General features: G+C 50.8%; 2 protein-coding genes across 2 annotated transcripts in view; one reads left to right on the top strand and one right to left on the bottom strand.

Moving 5' to 3' along the window:
- Positions 1-17,418, bottom strand: part of KPNA7 (karyopherin subunit alpha 7) — a 113,816-nt gene that overhangs the window by 45,028 nt on the left and 51,370 nt on the right. The gene's annotated exons all lie outside the window — the stretch shown is intronic.
- Positions 1-17,418, top strand: part of LOC116625571 (myosin-16) — a 63,116-nt gene that overhangs the window by 6,466 nt on the left and 39,232 nt on the right. The window contains exons 4-18 of the mRNA XM_032394230.1: positions 1,371-1,527; positions 2,155-2,182; positions 2,507-2,603; positions 3,360-3,452; positions 4,488-4,551; positions 4,830-4,928; positions 6,389-6,492; positions 7,265-7,403; positions 7,766-8,034; positions 9,858-10,028; positions 11,477-11,656; positions 13,311-13,437; positions 14,364-14,422; positions 15,301-15,388; positions 16,150-16,267. Coding sequence (XP_032250121.1) covers positions 1,371-1,527; positions 2,155-2,182; positions 2,507-2,603; positions 3,360-3,452; positions 4,488-4,551; positions 4,830-4,928; positions 6,389-6,492; positions 7,265-7,403; positions 7,766-8,034; positions 9,858-10,028; positions 11,477-11,656; positions 13,311-13,437; positions 14,364-14,422; positions 15,301-15,388; positions 16,150-16,267 — 1,793 coding nt within the window. The remainder of the gene's footprint in view (positions 1-1,370; positions 1,528-2,154; positions 2,183-2,506; positions 2,604-3,359; positions 3,453-4,487; positions 4,552-4,829; positions 4,929-6,388; positions 6,493-7,264; positions 7,404-7,765; positions 8,035-9,857; positions 10,029-11,476; positions 11,657-13,310; positions 13,438-14,363; positions 14,423-15,300; positions 15,389-16,149; positions 16,268-17,418) is intronic.

A 17,418-nucleotide genomic window follows, 5' to 3' on the forward strand; every position in this document is an offset into this window, starting at 1 on the left:
ACCATCACATGGTATGGCTCAGGCAAGGGCACAGGGACCATGTTTCTGATACGTTAGAACTTCCACTCCAAGTCTTCAATGTCTCAGTGGTGGCGCCACCTCCACGGGCAGCTGATAACACCTTTTGCTGAGGTTGTCATCTGGAAGTCTTCCTCCCCACCACACCCCTGGAAACTCTCCCATCAAGACATCATTTTCCCCCTGGTGACTTCATACGGCCTTGTTAGATGTCACCCCCTGTCCATCCATCCATCCATCCATCCATCCATCCATCCATCCATCTGCTGTCCACCCCACCCCCACCCTCAGATAGGACTGGTGGGAAAGAGTGACTCAGTGGCAGGAGTCCCAGGGTGATACACTGTGTGTCATACTCTCAACTCCTTAAGTGGGCTCTATCTCATCTTTGTTTCTCTTTCTTTGGATCACTTTCTGTTTAATATGATTACTTTTAAAAACTCAATTTGTATATGGCAGCTATGCTGAGAAGAAGCTGGGGCAGGGTGGGGAGGCGTTTATTCCCATTTGGGCCAAAGGGGAAGGTTTTAAAGTTGAACTGAAAAGAGGCATGTGGTGGGGGGCAGGGGTATCAGGTGGGTGTGAACATCCAGCGAGGAGGAGGACAGTTTGGGACTCATGAATGGGGACCCACAGATGTGGCCATTTTCTGCCCTCCCTTATTCCCCCTCAGATAATTTCTTCTGCTACCTCATTGGCTTTTCCGATTTTTTTTTTCTTTTTAATGGGACGATTTCCTTACAAAATTGCCTTGTGATGAAAAGAGAAATCGGTGTCCCTTCTTAAAAGTAGATCAAACCCAGCTGCCCACCAGGAGGGGTTGTGCCCACACAGGGAGGGCTCTGCAGCTGTTAAAACACCCCAGAAGTCTCTCTGTGAACTCATGGAAAATCTCTCAGATAGATTAAACGGAAAAGGCAAGATATAGAACAGTATTACAGAAAGCTATCTTTTGCTTTAAAAACAAGAAGGGGGGTGGATAAGAATGCATGCCTGGATTTGTATGTATATGCATCAAAAACCATGGAAGGGGGTCGGGGGGAGGAGGAGGCGGGCACCGAGCAGCTAGGGGGACTTTTTCCCCCGAGTATTTGCCCATACAGTGACTGTGTGATCTACGCAAATAATTAAGCCAAAGGAAAATGAGACAAATATATAGATAAAAGCGAAGGATTGTTTTGCTCGCTGACTAGATGCTCAGATACAGATTTTGCCTCCCGGAGGGGAGGCCACTGTATGTCTCCAGGCTGGCAGTGCCTTCCAGCCAGGCCCCCCTAGGGCAGGCTAGCGCTTGGAGGGAAGAGGACACCAGGAGGAAAGGCCAGCTAACTGTCTTCCTCGCCTCCCACCAGACCTACTCGGGCTTGTTCTGTGTGACAGTCAACCCCTACAAGTGGCTGCCCATCTACGGAGCCCGTGTGGCCAACATGTACAAAGGCAAAAAGCGTACGGAGATGCCACCACACCTCTTCTCCATCTCTGACAACGCCTACCACGACATGCTCATGAGTGAGTGCGGTGGGGGCCTGCTGGGGCTCTCTAGGTGGGCCACAAAAACTCTTTTTGCCGTTGACTCCAAACGCTTTAGAACCACACACTACCCAATCCCAACCCTGACTCCATACCACTCACTGAAGTTCTCTGCTACGTGCTAAGAAGCAGCAGCATGTGATGATAACGCCGGGTACCAGGGCTCAGTGAGGGCGCAGGGCACTTGCTATGTACCAGCCCTACCTCACGCCGCATTTCATCTGAGCTTCACAGAAACACGGGATACCAGGCTAAGTAACTTGCCCAGGATTCAAGTCAACACTTAACCATTCCCTGTATGATCTCTGCTGTATGGCATGGTGGCCCATGAAATGATTTTTATTATGTTGCTTATGACTGGGTAGCTATATAGGATGGGGATGGTAAATTCTGGGCCCTTCTGCAAAGGTGCACGCTGCAGCGGCAGGCATGTGGCCGTGGACCCCACAGGACCCAGGGGTTTGGGCCTCTGCTGGTTGCTGCAGCCCACCTCCAAGCTGGGTGGGATGCAGGGAGATGCAAACTGATTCACCAGGGCGATGTCAAATGTCTAGTTTCTAAGTGTTTCCTAATTACATCTTCCTGTTGCTGTTTTCTTCCCTGCAGATCGTGAAAATCAGTCTATGCTAATCACGTAAGTGTCCCTTCTGTCTCTGTCTATATACATATAATTAGGTTTGTGTCTTACACATGTAATTAAGCCTTCTTAGAATTAATTGGTGGGACTTTGTATGGAAATCTGCAGGCTGTGAATGGGCTTAGCAGGACATCGAGGCTGCACCTGTGAAACTGAGGGGGGGGCCTCTGTGTCCCCAACCCCACCCCCCAACTGTCTGTCCCTGTCCTGGCTGAGGGATGAATCATGGCAACACTCAGCCTGCACCTTTTATTGCTTTGCTTCTCTGTGGCCAATACCCTCTTCGTGTTTCACTAGTCTGCTCCTATTTTCCACTTGCAGTGGAGAATCTGGTGCTGGCAAGACTGAGAACACGAAGAAGGTCATCCAGTACTTTGCCAACGTCGGAGGAACAGGCAAACAGTCCTCAGATGGAAAGGTAGGGCTGATGGGCACACTCAGTCTGTCACCCCAGCCCACCCTGTCTTCAGGCACACACGGGAGGGCACACACAGGTGGGCACACACGGGAGGGCACACACAGGAGGGCACACACGGGAAGGCACACACAGCAGAGCCCATGAGACCCTCGCAGCTGTCCTGTGGGTTTGGGCCATTTTACAGAGGAGTAGACAGGCTTGGAGAGAAGGGTGAAACCACATAAGGAGAAGGGGGCCACAGACCTGGGGCTCCTCCTACAGTATGTATTCTACTGCCCCAGGTCACGTCTGTCCCCAGAAGGGCAGATGGCAGAGCCGCTGGTGCTTGGCAGGGGAGAAAGGGGAACACCAGCTCCTCCTTCAGCTGCTTCCGCAGACCCTGGCAGCTCGGGGGCACAAGGAGCAATAGCTGGGCCAGTGGCATCTATAAAGGCCCACAAAGCAGAGAAGAGTTTGTGAGGAAGATCAGGGATGCCCGGGAAAGGGTTTTCAGCTCACTCAGGAGTCTCTCTAGCAATAGCAAAGTACGGAACAATAGCTACGAAGCAAGGCCTGTCATCTGCCAGGTGCCCCTCTCATGTCAGGGCTGCAGAGGGACAGTCCTCAGGTGGTGGCCCTCTTCCCAGGTTCCTTCCTGCCCTGATTTCCAGGCCTCCCAGGGCCCTTCCCCTCCTGGCTCCTGGCTCAAAAGCCGCAGTCCTTTGAAAGCCCTGAATCCCCAGGCAGCACCCAACCTCGTGTTTCTCTCTGGATTAGGGGTCCCTGGAGGATCAAATCATCCAGGCAAACCCTGTGCTGGAGGCTTTCGGGAATGCCAAGACCATCAGAAACAACAACTCCTCTCGCTTTGTAAGTATGAGCAGTGGCAACGACAGCCCGGGGGTGGGGGGTGGGGGTGCGGGGGGAGGGGGAAGTGTCATCACCTCGTTCCAGGTAAGGAAATTGGAGCTGATTTAAACATGCAAATGGAATGAGGTGGCATCTCCTTCCCAGATTTTTAAGGTCTTATCTGTCGGGGTCTATATCAAACAGAGCCCACGTCAGTATTTAAATCCAGGAGCTTGAAAGCAGAGACTTGGTAACACGGTGATGGAGAGGCTGAGAAGTCAGACGGGGGAGCCAGAGATTCACATCTGCTGGAAGCTGTAGACAACTCCCCTCATCCCTCCCCTCCACCTCCTCCCTGTTGGGAGGGATGCAGGAAATGTGCTGTCCCCAGGGCCCTGGTGGATTCTGGAGCTAGCTCAGCCCTCTCGTGGGAGCTCCACCTTCCCATTACCTGAGGGCTGCCCAGAGAGGAGAAATGCCCGGGCTTCCCTCCTGATTCCCAGTCTTCTGCTCAGGTCCCTCATTGTCTGAGCCAGTGGGCTGGCAGGGAGCCTAGGTAAACAGAGCTGGGCAGGGAGGAAGTGAAGGCAGGTGAGAAACAGAGGGGAGGGGCAGAGGGGCCAGGAGCAGCAGGGATGGAGACACAGAGACACCTATTGCCAGGAGAATTTACCGATGGTTCTACCAAAGGTCAGGGAGAGGCATGCGGTGTCTCAGTAGGGAGACTCAGTAGTGTGCCCCCTACACTCTCTGGCCAAATTCCCACCATGTCTGCCTCTAAGCACACTTCCCAGTGGTCCCAGCCCCTCCTGACGGTGCTCCTCTCCCCACAAATGTCCTGTGGAGCTACCCCACAGAACCTAAATTTTGCTCTAAGCCCTGTTCATCTTCTCTACCCCTCTGCGTGGGTAATCCGCAGCTCCACATACAGTGACATCTGGCCCAGTTACAGTCCAACAATGAGCGCCCTTGGAATTCAGGGGGGCTGCCAACGAGGGACTGTGTTGGTCTAGAACTACCTGCATCCTCCCTCACGACCCTCTCCTCCCTGCTCAGGGCAAGTTCATCCGAATCCACTTCGGAACAACAGGCAAGCTGGCTGGAGCTGACATTGAGAGCTGTGAGTCTGGCCCCCTTTGGAGGGTTCTTCTGGGGCGGGACCAGCTACACAGGGTGTGGGGTCCAGTGTTGTCTCATGCCCGGGGGGCTGGCCCTGCTCCAGGGCTCCCCTCCGTGGGCAGACAGTCCCCCAGAAGCTGTGTCCGGGGCAAAAGGTATGGCCCCCAGACTGGCTATTGCGTGGGGCTGTATGGAGAGGGGAGCCCATTGGCCATGGCACGCTGCACTCCAGACAGAATGGGACTGTATTTATGGACATGTTTGCATCTTCCTTTCCAGATCTCTTAGAGAAATCTCGTGTTATCTCACAGCAAGCCACTGAGAGGGGCTACCACATTTTCTACCAGATTCTCTCCAACAAGAAGCCTGAACTTATTGGTAAAGGTCTTGTTGTCTGTCTGCCTGCCCCTTAACTTGCTTTGCCTCTTGTTTCAGTAACAAAAAGTTTCCTGAGGACAGAAGGTCCAGTGACCTCTTCCCACCCCCGGTGGTTCTGCAGGAATCCCTTTGAGTTACATGCATAGGTTACAAGGAACTTTCTCAAAGTTCTACTCACATCCCATCTTCACAAGGGCCTCATGAGACTTAACACCACTGTTGGCCCATACCACAGATGGGGCTTTGGAATGCCTGCAACTCATGGCTGAGACACAGACCTGGAGTATGGGGCTTGGACCTGCTGCCTCTGGGCCCAATGCTCAGACAGGAGCAGAGAGGTCAGCCCAGGACCATCGCATGTGTGATAACAAGAGATTCCCCTCTGGGTGGACACAGCCCACACTGAGCACATACTCTAATGAGCAGAGTATACTCACTTACTCACCTAGATGTTCTTGTGCAGGCACCAACCTGCTCAACTGTTCATGGCAGACCTGCTCAGGGTATAAAGTCAGTGGGGGAGGTGAAGACTCAATCTTCCACATACACACCTCCTAACCCTATCAGAGACTAGGTACCGTTCCCCACCCACAACTGGGCTTTATTTGCGTCAGACACACTGTCCTTTTTGATTAATGGATGGCATTTTGAAATTGGAAGACTTCACATAAAAAGCAAAGCAATACACCATCAACTTCTTGGTTTCTCTGGAGTAGCAAAAGATCTGGTAGCCATGGGCCTGCCCTCCCACATGGCACTAATCAAGGCAGCTGAGTGGTGGTGGCCGCTTTGGATGGAGCACAAGCTCTCTTGTCTACCACACTCCCCACCAGGCCTTATTACCTCCCTGACCCTAGAACAGGGTGACAGCCAACATTTATCTTCCTTCTTGGGCTCTAGTTTTTCTCAACAGTAGAGATGAAGGAACATGAACATATTTCTTGCACCCATGTCTCTTCCCAAAGTAGAAAAACAAAGATAGACCAAGAGAGGCACGTGAAGAAAAATAGAAGTGAGTATATTTCTTTGTAAAAGCAACAATATCCATGCATATTATGTGCAAGTGATTGTTACTGCCCATTGCAGACATTGTGTTACCTCCTGACTTAAGAGTATAAACTGCTCTTTATAGGACAGAGGAAGGAGAAAGATATGAATTGATTTATTCCAAAAGTATCTACAGGGGGCCCAGTAGGCTCCAGGTACTGGGCCAAGTACTGAAGGACACAACCAAGTTGCTGAGACCCTCTTGCCACCCCAAAGCTCATTGTGTGTCCCATTCAAGTCCCTCCATGACCCTGGGTAGTCCCAGAGGGACCCTGTCTTATCCAGCTCTGTAACCCCACGATGCCCACCATCATGCCGGGCACAGGGGAGGCATTTAGGGATCCAGCTTAAAATGGAAAGAGAAGAAAACCACATGTCACTCAGTTGCCAACCTGCTTTCCTGCTCCTGGCAGAGACTTTGCTGCTGGTCCCCAACCCTAAGGAGTACCACTGGGTGAACCAGGGCGTCATGGTGGTGGAGAACATGGACGACGGGGAGGAGCTGCAGATCACAGATGTGAGTGGAGCGGTGTGGCTGGCACATGGCAGGGAGAGCCAAGACAGAGACTGTGGGGGCCCTGCATGCATTGCCACCAGAATTGGGGTGGGGGCCACTCCGAGTGGCCGGGCAACAGCCCAGATCCTCCCCTGGAGATCTCTGATGCTGCAGCTGGAACTTCTCTCCAGCCTGTCATAGCAAGCGGAACCGAACTAGGATTCCATGGAACCAAAGGGGCCATGTACTCCAGCCTGGCTAGAAGCGACCCTCCTGTCTCCTCAGTTTCCACCACACCCCCTCTCTCCTCTTACGACACTGAGCACCTGTAACTTCTGTTAGGGTCTGACAATAGAATTGATTCCTGATGCGCCTTTGCCTTTCCCTCTCCTGGTACCTAGCATGAAGCCTTAGCAGTAATAATGATGGTGATGATAATGCGACTTCCCATTTGTTATTATGTATCAAGTGCTATGTGTCAAGCATTGGACTGAACATTGACACATCATTCTGGTTTATTCTTATGAACACCTATGATCCCCCTTTTGCAGATGACTAAACAGAGACCAGGGAGGGTAAATAAATACAATGACTACATTGCAGAGCATCTGGTCTGAGCTCCTTGGAGGAAAACTGACCTGACTCCGGGCCAGGGCGTGTCTGATCTCCAGAGTCCACGCCCGTACCACCGTGGCCACCATGGCCCACAGGTGCCACCCCCACAACTGCAGGGCCACGGTTCTATCCTGTGGAATGAGAAGCCAGGGTTGTCTTGCCTTTCTCTTCCCTGCAGGTTGCCTTTGACGTGCTGGGCTTCAGCCCAGAGGAGAAGGTCGGTGTTTATAAGCTGACAGGGGGCATCATGCATTTTGGGAACATGAAGTTCAAGCAGAAGCCCAGAGAGGAGCAAGCTGAAGTGGACACCACGGAGGGTAGGTGTTTGGCTGGGGCTGTTCACGGAGGCGGCAGCCAGTGGCAGGGGCTCACGGCTCTCTGAGGCTTCATGTGCATCTCAGAGACATGCTGTAAACCAAGAATGTTCCTTGGACATCCAGACATTGATAGTCTCAGAGAGATGTGACAGAGCCATGATTTTGGTTTCTATGCTCTGCTTTGCCACGTGACCTTGAGCGAGTGTGGAAACCATCTCAGATGTCTCTTTTCTCATGGGCAACACGGCGTCTCTGCCACCTTCTCCTCCCTCCCTTCCCTAACCACAATAGATGGTGCTGGGTTTCTCTGGGGCAAGGCGTCATGTTTCTCTCATTCACCTGCTTTTTCTGTCCCTACTCAGTGGCCGACAAAGTCGCCCATCTCATGGGTCTCAATTCCGGGGAGCTCCAGAAGGGCATCACCAGGCCCCGGGTCAAAGTAGGCAATGAGTTTGTGCAAAAGGGCCAGAACATGGAACAGTGCAACAACTCCATTGGGGCTCTGGGCAAGGCCATCTATGACAAGATGTTCAAGTGGCTGGTGGTCAGGATCAACAAGACCTTGGACACCAAGATGCAGAGGCAATTCTTCATCGGGGTGTTGGACATCGCTGGCTTCGAGATCTTTGAGGTGTGCCTGCCCTGGCATTCTGTTTCTGCTTTGGGGTGACCATTTTCCTTTTAAAAGCTACTTTTCACCATGGTTCTCTTGTTTCTCGTCTTGGACCTGGGATGGGCCAATCTCAGTTGTTTGCTCTTGGGTCTCTGATTTTTGGCATCCAGGAAGTTCCATCTTCATTTGTATGGCACCAAATCATAAAGAACGGGGTGAACATACTGGATAGAATGGGTGGCGTGCTAGAGCCAGCCTGTACTGGCTCACGAGGGCCAATTGTTGAGTTTTCAGGAATTTTGTGATTCAGTTGACATCATGTTGATACATGACATCATGTTGATTCATTTACACCATGGAAATCGGCCAACACGTCAAATCAGGCTCTTTCTTCCTTCCTTCCTTTCTTTCCTTCTTTCTTTCATTTTTGAGAGGGAGAGTAAGCTGATTTACCAGCACAACACTGGTAGCCTCCCACTTCTTTCCTACACAAGAGCGACTCAAGGCTCCTCACAGACTGGTGTTGTGGGTCAGGAATATTTTACCTTTGTAATTGGAGGCAGCATGACTAGGAGTCAGTAGATCTGGTTCTGGACTCAGGTTGGCCCTCAACTAGCTGTATGGCCTTAGGAAAGTAGCTACTCCTTTCAGAGCCTCAGTTTTCTCAACTCTAAAATGAACAGGCTGGAAGAGATGATCTATAAAGTTCATTTCACTCCACTATCCTATTATTTTAAGATTTCTACTGGCCACAGATGGATTTTAAAAAAAAAAAAAAAACAGCTTGGCCCAGAGGCACCTGGGTGGCTCAGTTGGTTGAGCGTCTGACTCTTGATCTTGGCTCAGGTCTTGATCTCAGAGTTGTGAGTTCAGGCCCCAAGGGCTCCATGCTGGACATGGAGCCTACTTTAAACACACACACACACACACACACACACACACACACACACACACAAAACTTAGCCCAATTTCTTTCAGGCTCTAAAAGGCTAATTTGACTGCTGTCTACAATAGGATCATTTAATTTCATAGGCAGAAGGAGGCTTAGAGTTTCCAAACTGTGCTCCCTGGCATCCTGGGAAGCCACTGATGGCCAGCAGTGGAGGGACAAGGGGAAAGGAGGATGCTCTGCGCCAACAACAGAGTGTGTGCAATAAACAAACAGGGTTCGAATCCCAGCTTGGCCACTTCCAAGCTCTCTTTCTCCACCTGTTAATGGGGACACTACTCATTCTTGCCTTGTAAGGTTTTGAGCAGGTACAGCTCACTCAGGGTCTGACACAGGGGCGGGCTCTGTGATTACAATGGCACCTCTGCTTTAACCTATTTTTCATGCAGCTGTAGCATGGGATTTCATTAAGAGAAAGCACTCTCTGATTTTTTTTTTTAAAGGCTTGTAAACTCCTCAAACCCTTTCATCCTACAGATGAGGATAAAAAAACTGCACACAGAGAGAGAACTGTCCAAAGGCACACAGGGGGTCAGAAGCATAAAGCCTCTCAAATGATTTCTATCCTGGAAAGAAAATGATTCTTTCCACAATGATTGTCATTAGCCACACAAGGTGGGATTTGAGGTTTGGGCCCCGCTCCCCAACAACCCTGCTCTGCAGGTGCTAAGCTGCTCTGGGCCTTTGCAGGGGAGGGTAACCAAGAAGGGCTTCTTGCAGGGCTGATGGAGGACTGCCCGGTGGTCAGCATTCAGGCCTCTGGGGCAGCACCTGACAAGAGTTGGCCCTCAGCAAATTTGAGCTCGGCTTGTGCTTCAACCCTCAGTCCTGGTCCCAGGGAGGCTCTGTCTGGGTCCTGGCTGACGCCCCGCTCTCTGCCCTCCCACTCCAGTTCAACAGCTTCGAACAGCTGTGCATCAACTTCACCAACGAGAAGCTGCAACAGTTCTTCAACCACCACATGTTCGTGCTGGAGCAGGAGGAGTACAAGAGGGAGGGCATCGAATGGGTCTTCATCGACTTTGGCCTTGACCTACAGGCCTGCATTGACCTCCTGGAAAAGGTAACCTGCTGCTCAAAGGTGGGGCTGAGAGAGAGGCCAGGGCTCTGTCCAGGCTGTGCCTCAGATGGGGATTTCACTGGGGCCTGTGGGGAGGTGGCACTAGCAACATTGCTAATGACCTTGGTTGGTCTGGCCTCTAGCTTCCTCTCTGCAAAATGGGTATGATAGTGTTGCCATGACCACTGTTAGTTGGGCTATTGGATGCCTCAAGTCACTGGCTCATCCTAAGTACCATAAGCACATACCATATGTGCATGTGTGGGGGGGGGGGGAGGGGTGATGTATTACACCATTTCACAGATGGGAACATTAAGGCACAGAGAAGGGAAGTAACTTGTCCAAGGTCACACAACCTGTGAATGGCAGAGTCAGGTTCTAACCCAGGCAGTCTATGGCCACCCCTGTAATCACACCGTAGGGAACGTTTTAGCAAAGGGCCTACTTCAAGAATATATATGGTTTGATCAAATGCAGAAAATGGATAGAAAAAGGACATTAACAGGACAGATGACAGAATCTGAAAAGTCTGCTCGTAGTATTGTAACAATGTTAATTTCCTGGTTTTCATTATTGTTACCAAAGTTGAGTTAACATTTCCAGAAGTCCGATGAAAGACACGTAGGAATGCTTTGCACTCTTTTGCAAGTCTAAAATTACTGTGAAGTAAAAACTTAAAAAATAAAGGAAAGAAATAAAAATATGTTGTCTCTGAGGCTCAGCCTTGGGGCCGTCATAAAGAAGCTATCAGCAAGGCGGCCAGGGGTTTCTGATGTGAGACCAGCCTTAACTTCCCAGGAAAAAAAGTCTCCAAAAACAGGCTGCGTGTGCAATCCACCTGTCCCCTAACACCTACAAACACCTCCCTGTCCAGCTGTCACAGAACCTGAAATGTCCTCATGTTTGAACTTTGGGGTTAAGCACTGCCCTCTTCCAGAAATCTTCCTTAGAAATCCAGACCCTCCATAGTTTGGGGTGGGGGGGGACACAGCATTTCTGAGCTCCCTTGTTCTGTGAGAAGAGACCTAGAACCATCTGTGGCCGCTGGTAGCCAGCAATGTCCTTGAGGGCAAGAGCGGATAAGAGAGTTAAGTGCAAAGAGAACAGGGGCCATTGACTTTACCATTTTCCTGAGGGCCAAGACTGCCTGGCACCACTGTTTGGGAGGGATTAGCATCTGGGGAGCTATGTAGCCCCTTCTGACCCCCATCTTCCCTTCTGTTAGAGTCAATGAATCCTAGCCTCTTTTAAGTCTGAATGGCCTTGGCATTTGAAGACCAGACCGTGGAGCTACTGCACCGTTACCAGGGCTCCTTGCCCAGAGTTCTGCTTCCTGGCCAGCCACCTGGGTGTCTGGGGCACCCCTCCCACCGCCCCCAGGCCAACACCTGAGTGGCCCCCTTGGGGTCCTGTGGCCTCCTGTAACGCCATCCACCGCTCTTCCCTTCTAGCCCATGGGTATCTTCTCCATCTTGGAGGAACAGTGCGTCTTCCCCAAGGCCACCGACGCCACCTTCAAGGCGGCCCTGTATGACAACCACCTGGGCAAGTCTAGCAACTTCCTCAAGCCCAAGGGGGGCAAAGGCAAGGGGCCTGAGGCCCACTTCGAGCTCATCCACTATGCAGGCACCGTGAGTACCCCCTCGGCGCCCCCTGTGGCCACCTTCCTGCTGCATTCGACTCTGGCTACTGTAGGTCCTTCCTGCCCTGCCCTTCCTGATGCTTCCTGCTTCCAACTAGCACGGCCACCATATAACAGGGTGATCGGCTCAGTGAAATGACCTCTGACTCATACTTCCTCATCACTTCTCCCTCTGAGACTCCCAAAGCAATCCAGGGAGCAGACCGCAGTTGACGCCCTCAGACCCACCAGGGCCACACCATTGTCTACAGCCCTTGGTTTGACGGCTGAACTGAGAACTCGGACAGAATTTCCAACACTTGCAAAAAGAGAAAAGAAACGCCACGAGCCCACCAATTATCCCCCAATTGATTAACTTCTTGCTCTGGCAGCTCGTGGCCACCAAACCAAAAAAATGACATCTCTGGAGTGGCTTTTTCACTCATGACAAACTTAGTCCTTGGGGAAGAGGGAGTTAAGTGCCGCCAGGACTCAGGTTCTATATGAATAATGGATAGGGGAGACAAGGTTTGTTCAGCCAGCTTTTAAGAATGAGTTTGGTTTCCTTGGGATTGCAGTATTGCTGTAAATGCCAAGGCTCCTGTTACCACCGGCGTCTGTTGGGCCTCTGTGGGTTTAACTGCAGGCAAACAGCAGCCTTCGAACAGAGCTGTCAGGAAAGCTGCTGTTGGATTGGGCACTGGGGCCAGGAGTTGATGATCTCATCAACCATAACAATGCCAATCACTTGGAAAATGAATTGTGCCAATGCCTAGAGCAAACAGCGGTTTGGGAGCCTGATTGAAGTGCTCTACCTCACCTCCCTCAATGAAATGAGAAGAGCTCCGTATTTGTAGCAATGGAATATTCAAAGTCTAATGGGGCCTCTGCACCGCTAAGAAGGCTCTAAAGTAAGGTCCGGCAGTGATAAACGTCTATACGCTATATAAGAGAAGGAAAGCCCAAAGGTTTTGGCTTCTTATCTGCTTCCCTCAGTTCCTTATGCTCAGTGGGAGAATCTGAAAAGTGATTCCTCTTTGCCTCTCCAGCTCGGGTCATGTGGCAAAATGGGAAGCAGAAATTAATGGATATCCAATTACCTGAGCACAGGGAGCCCCCAGTTCTAGATGGATGGAGCCCCCCCTTCCACTAGGCAATGGCCAGGGGATACGTGCCCTTGAGCAAGGAGAGATCAGACACCCTTGTAGGGCACTCTTCATGTAGCTTGGGATTTTGCTGGTCAAGGCCAGTCACTCACAGCAAGGGCTGAGCCTGGAAGATCAATCCACCTGAGTAGAAAAAGAGCCAGAGGTTAGGCAGGCTCAGAGTAGCCAGCAGAGCAAGACATGCAAGAGGAGGTCACAGCCTGACAGAGAGTAGCTAGAGAGTCCTGGTTTGTCAGAAAAGCTTGGAGACAGGGTGGCCTAAACAGGCAAACTGCGAATGCCCAAGAAAGCAGATAATAGGGACTCTACCTCATACTGTGGTTCAGGGACATCCCAGGACTCCAGAAAAGGTCAAGAATGGAAGCCCCCGGAGATGGGGTTAAAGGTTGCTCCTGGGAGCCCAGAGCAAGCTGAGCTGTAGATAGAGGTTCTGGCTGTGGGACCTGGAAGGCGGAGTCTGGACCTGAAGGTAACCACTGGCACTTGCCCCCCCTCCAGGTGGGTTACAACATCACAGGATGGCTGGAGAAGAACAAAGACCCCCTGAATGAAACAGTGGTGGGCTTGTTCCAGAAATCATCCCTGGGACTCCTGGCCATTCTCTTCAAAGAAGAGGAGGCTCCAGGTACAGCTAACCCCTTGTTGTGTACAGTCTCTCTGGACTGATGCCTTTTAGTGACCAAAATGGAAATAAGGAAACAAAACTCTCTTATTCAACTTTTGCTAAATGGATGAATGAATGACAACTTGCTTGAGGTAGGCCATGGACGATGGTGCAATGGAAAGATGCAGATGCATTCTGGGAAATTCCATCAACTGAATTGATCGCTGGGCCCGTATCCCCTGTAGGTGGAGTGATACTGCTTTGGAAGAGTTGAGGCCCAAATGCTGTGTCCTTATTTTCTGCTCCCTGTTCTCTGTCTGAGGCAAAGGCCAAGCCCAGCCCTGGGAAACACCCCAGGGTGGGAGCTGTCCAATGTGGCCGCCACTCAGAGGGGCAAGTACTACAAATTTCCTCAAATTCAGAGATGTTTTCACCATCAATATGCAATTCCTCCAGATGGTCTGTGGGCTCCTCTTCCTTCCCAGACAATGGGAACAGTGTGTCCTCTTGTGTAGCCCTAAATCACAAAAGAATACACACTCTTCGGAGAGCATAACACCCCTTTTGACAATTAGGCCAGTCATCCGATTCACCCATTTCCTGGTAGATCTCCCTTTCCTGGTGTGAGGGCCCCACCTAAGCTTGTCCCAAGAAACGACTTTTTTTTTTTTTTTTTTTTTGAGAGAGAGAGAGAGTGCAGGGAGGGGCAGAGGGAAAGAGAATCTCAAGTAGACTCCCCACTGAGCATGGAGCCCAACACAGGGCTCGATCCCAGGACCCTGAGATCATGACCTGAGCTGAAACCAAGAGTCAGATGCCAACCAGGCGCCCCCCAAGAATAGCCTTTTTAAACCAGAGAATGCATCTCCTTGACACAGAACGCTTAATAGGGCTGACTGTCCCCATGCTGTGTTCTGACATGAAACATGCTTGTCTTTCTTCCTCAGCTGGAAGCAAGAAGCAGAAGAGAGGGTCTTCCTTCATGACAGTCTCCAACTTCTACAGGGTGAGTATGGGGCTGCCCCACAGGCCACTTTACATCCAGTGAACCCTCCCCTCCATCAAACCCTCCCTTCTAATGGTGTGGTGGTGTGCCTGCCACCTCCCAGCCCAGGACAGGATGATTTCATTTCTATGCCTATGGCTGCCTCTTTCATTCGAGGAGTTTGCTTCCTTCTGAAGGGGTCACAGAACCACAGGACCTCAGGGCAGAAAAGATCCATAGAGATGGTGCAGTCCAACCATGTTATTTCAGACTGAAATCCAGAGAGTGGTATCAATGGACATATCAGTGCCTAGGATCTTGAGCCCTAGAGTTGGCTGGCAGATCTTCTGGGCTGATCACAACTTCTACAGATTTGGGGCATGACTGGGGACACATTCCAAAGTGCAGAAGGGCAGCCAACAGGGAGATGTTGCACAAAGAAAGATTTCAGTATTTCCCAAGGATCTAGCTGCCCTAAGGCAGAGCAGGCTACCTCATTAGAGGTATCCAAGCAGAGGAGGAGGGACCATCCAGTGGGGAGGGTAACAATGGGTAGGGGTTTGTCCTCACAGGCATACGATTCCTTCTAGTACTGAGACTCTATGATGAGCCAGCACTGAGTCAGGAAGGGCCCTGCTTACTGAAAACTATGTCACCTTAGGCAAGTCCCTCTGAGAGGACAGCCACTGCCCAAGATGCTATCCATTACGATAGCCCATAGCCCTAGGTGGCGAGTGGGTACTGGAAAAGAGGCTGGTGTGGCAGAAGAACTCAGTTTGAATTTAAATTTTAATTTAATTAATTGAACTCTAAATAAACACCTCTGCTGAGCATGGGTGTCCTGCAACACCAATACTGAGCTCTACTCAGTCCTTCTGTTTCTTTTTCCTCCATCCCAGGAGCAGTTGAATAAGCTGATGACCACCCTCCACAGCACCGCTCCCCATTTTGTCCGCTGTATTGTGCCCAACGAGTTCAAGCAATCAGGTACATCATGGGGCTCTGTGAAGTTAGTGTTTGCTCAAATGAAGTTCCCCCCGCCCTGCCCCGCTTTAAAGAAGTTTAATTACTTTTAAAGTATGAAGTACCGTCTCTCTTTTTTTGCCTCCTTCTCCTCCCACCAATTTTTTCAAACTTGGACAATTTTGACCCACCAAAACAGTAACAATTAATAAAAATAGCTAACGTTTGTTGAGCACAAACTGTGAGCCAGGTATGAATTAAGTCTACTTTTAATTGCCAGGGATGATTGGGGCAAAGCAGGGCACCAAAGGATCCCTCAAAAAATGGATCATCCAGGGGTGCCTAGGCTGCTCGGTTGGTGGAGCATCTGACTCTTGGTTTTGGCTCAGGTCATGATCTTAGGGTCCTGGGATTGAGCCCTGCATCGGGCTCTGTATTCAGCACAGAGTCTGCTTGTCTCTCTTTCTCCCCCTCTGCTCCTTCCCTCGCTCACACACTCTCTCTCTTTCTCTCAAATAAATAAAATCTTTTAAAAAATGGATCATCCAAAAATCATGTTCTAGCTGCTTTGTAAAGCAAAAATCGTGTTCGGGCTGAGTGGGCACCAGGTGGAAGTCACATTCAGGGGGGCCTTTGGGTCTCGGCTGAATTGTGGGGCCCCCTGGCAGTGATGACAGGAGACTGGGGTTGGCGACACAGATGCTCAGTTAGCTTTCTGCAGTGGCAAGGAGTAGCCTGCCCCACCAGAGGGTCCTGACAGCATCCTGTGCCCTCCCCCTTGGCAGGCGTGGTGGACGCCCACCTGATCATGCACCAGCTGGCTTGTAATGGAGTCCTAGAAGGCATCCGTATTTGCAGGAAGGGCTTCCCAAACAGGATGCAGTACCCGGAGTTCAAACAGAGGTGAGTGGTGTCTCCCTGATACCGTGAGTCTACAGTTCTCAGTTTCCAGGGACTAACTGAGAAATATGGTCCTGTTGTCACAGATGCTACACCTCACAGCAGATACCACCTCACTGCCATTACATTAGTATGCTCTGGCCTGACTTACAACTGCTAGAACCTGCATTTCTTTGCCTGAGGGCCTTCTCTGGCTCTGGAGCCTGCTTTGCTACTTGGCAGGCTGAAAGTCTCAGGAAGTAATGCCTCCCCAGGGAGCAGCCCTCAACCAGTGACTGAGGACAGCTGGCGTAGAAATACTTCAACTCCCTCACCCTTCTTGGTGGGCTAACTATGAGGCATGTTTTATACTGGCTTCCAGATAAGGATCTAACAATACGCTCTCCAGGTTAAATTTTTAAAAATAATAAAAATTTAAAAGCCCTGATTTGTAGTGTCTTTGGATTTCCATGGGATAAACACTCCCATGGCTGATTTCGAGCCATCAATGTGACATCACTGAATGACTGAATGTGGGGTTGGGAAGAGATGCACACAGTTGGCTCTTGCAGGTTCCAGCACACCACTGTTCCCAGTGTCCCTCAGCAGCATTAAGCCCCAGCTGCCCATTGTGATAACTGATCTGATAACATGCCTCTTATTGACTTCCCTGACCCCCTTCCCAACCCTGCAGCCCCCTTCAAATAAACTATTTGCACTTGGATCCTTGTCTCAAGGTCTGCTTCTGGTGGAACCCAAACTAAGACCTCCACCTTAGGCATTGTTTTCCTTCTACCCCCTCCCTACCTGCTAGAACAAATGACCACAGATGGATGGAGCAGGACAAGTCACTAGAGGTCATCTTGTCCAAGCCCTCTGAAGGCTCTAAACAGGGAAGGACCTGCTGGCAGGTCAGGAAAAAGTGCTTCTCCTATGCCTGGAAGGAAAGATCAGGAAGGAAAGATTTTGGTGTCTTCATTTCTAGGAGCACCTGCCTCCTCCTGAACTCCTGACCCACACAAACGTTCGCTCTCCAAGGCCTCCTGTCAGTCCCACCCCACGGCCTGCTGTGGCCATCTGTAAAACAGGTCTAACCCTCGACTCCAAGGCCATCGCAAAGAACAGCTGCGTGGATGTGCTTCCTGAGCTACCAGCTTGGGCATGATGATGACTGT

This window comes from Phoca vitulina, unplaced genomic scaffold (genome assembly GCF_004348235.1).
Source record: "Phoca vitulina isolate PV1807 unplaced genomic scaffold, GSC_HSeal_1.0 scaffold79, whole genome shotgun sequence".
Taxonomy (NCBI): Eukaryota; Metazoa; Chordata; class Mammalia; order Carnivora; family Phocidae; genus Phoca; species Phoca vitulina.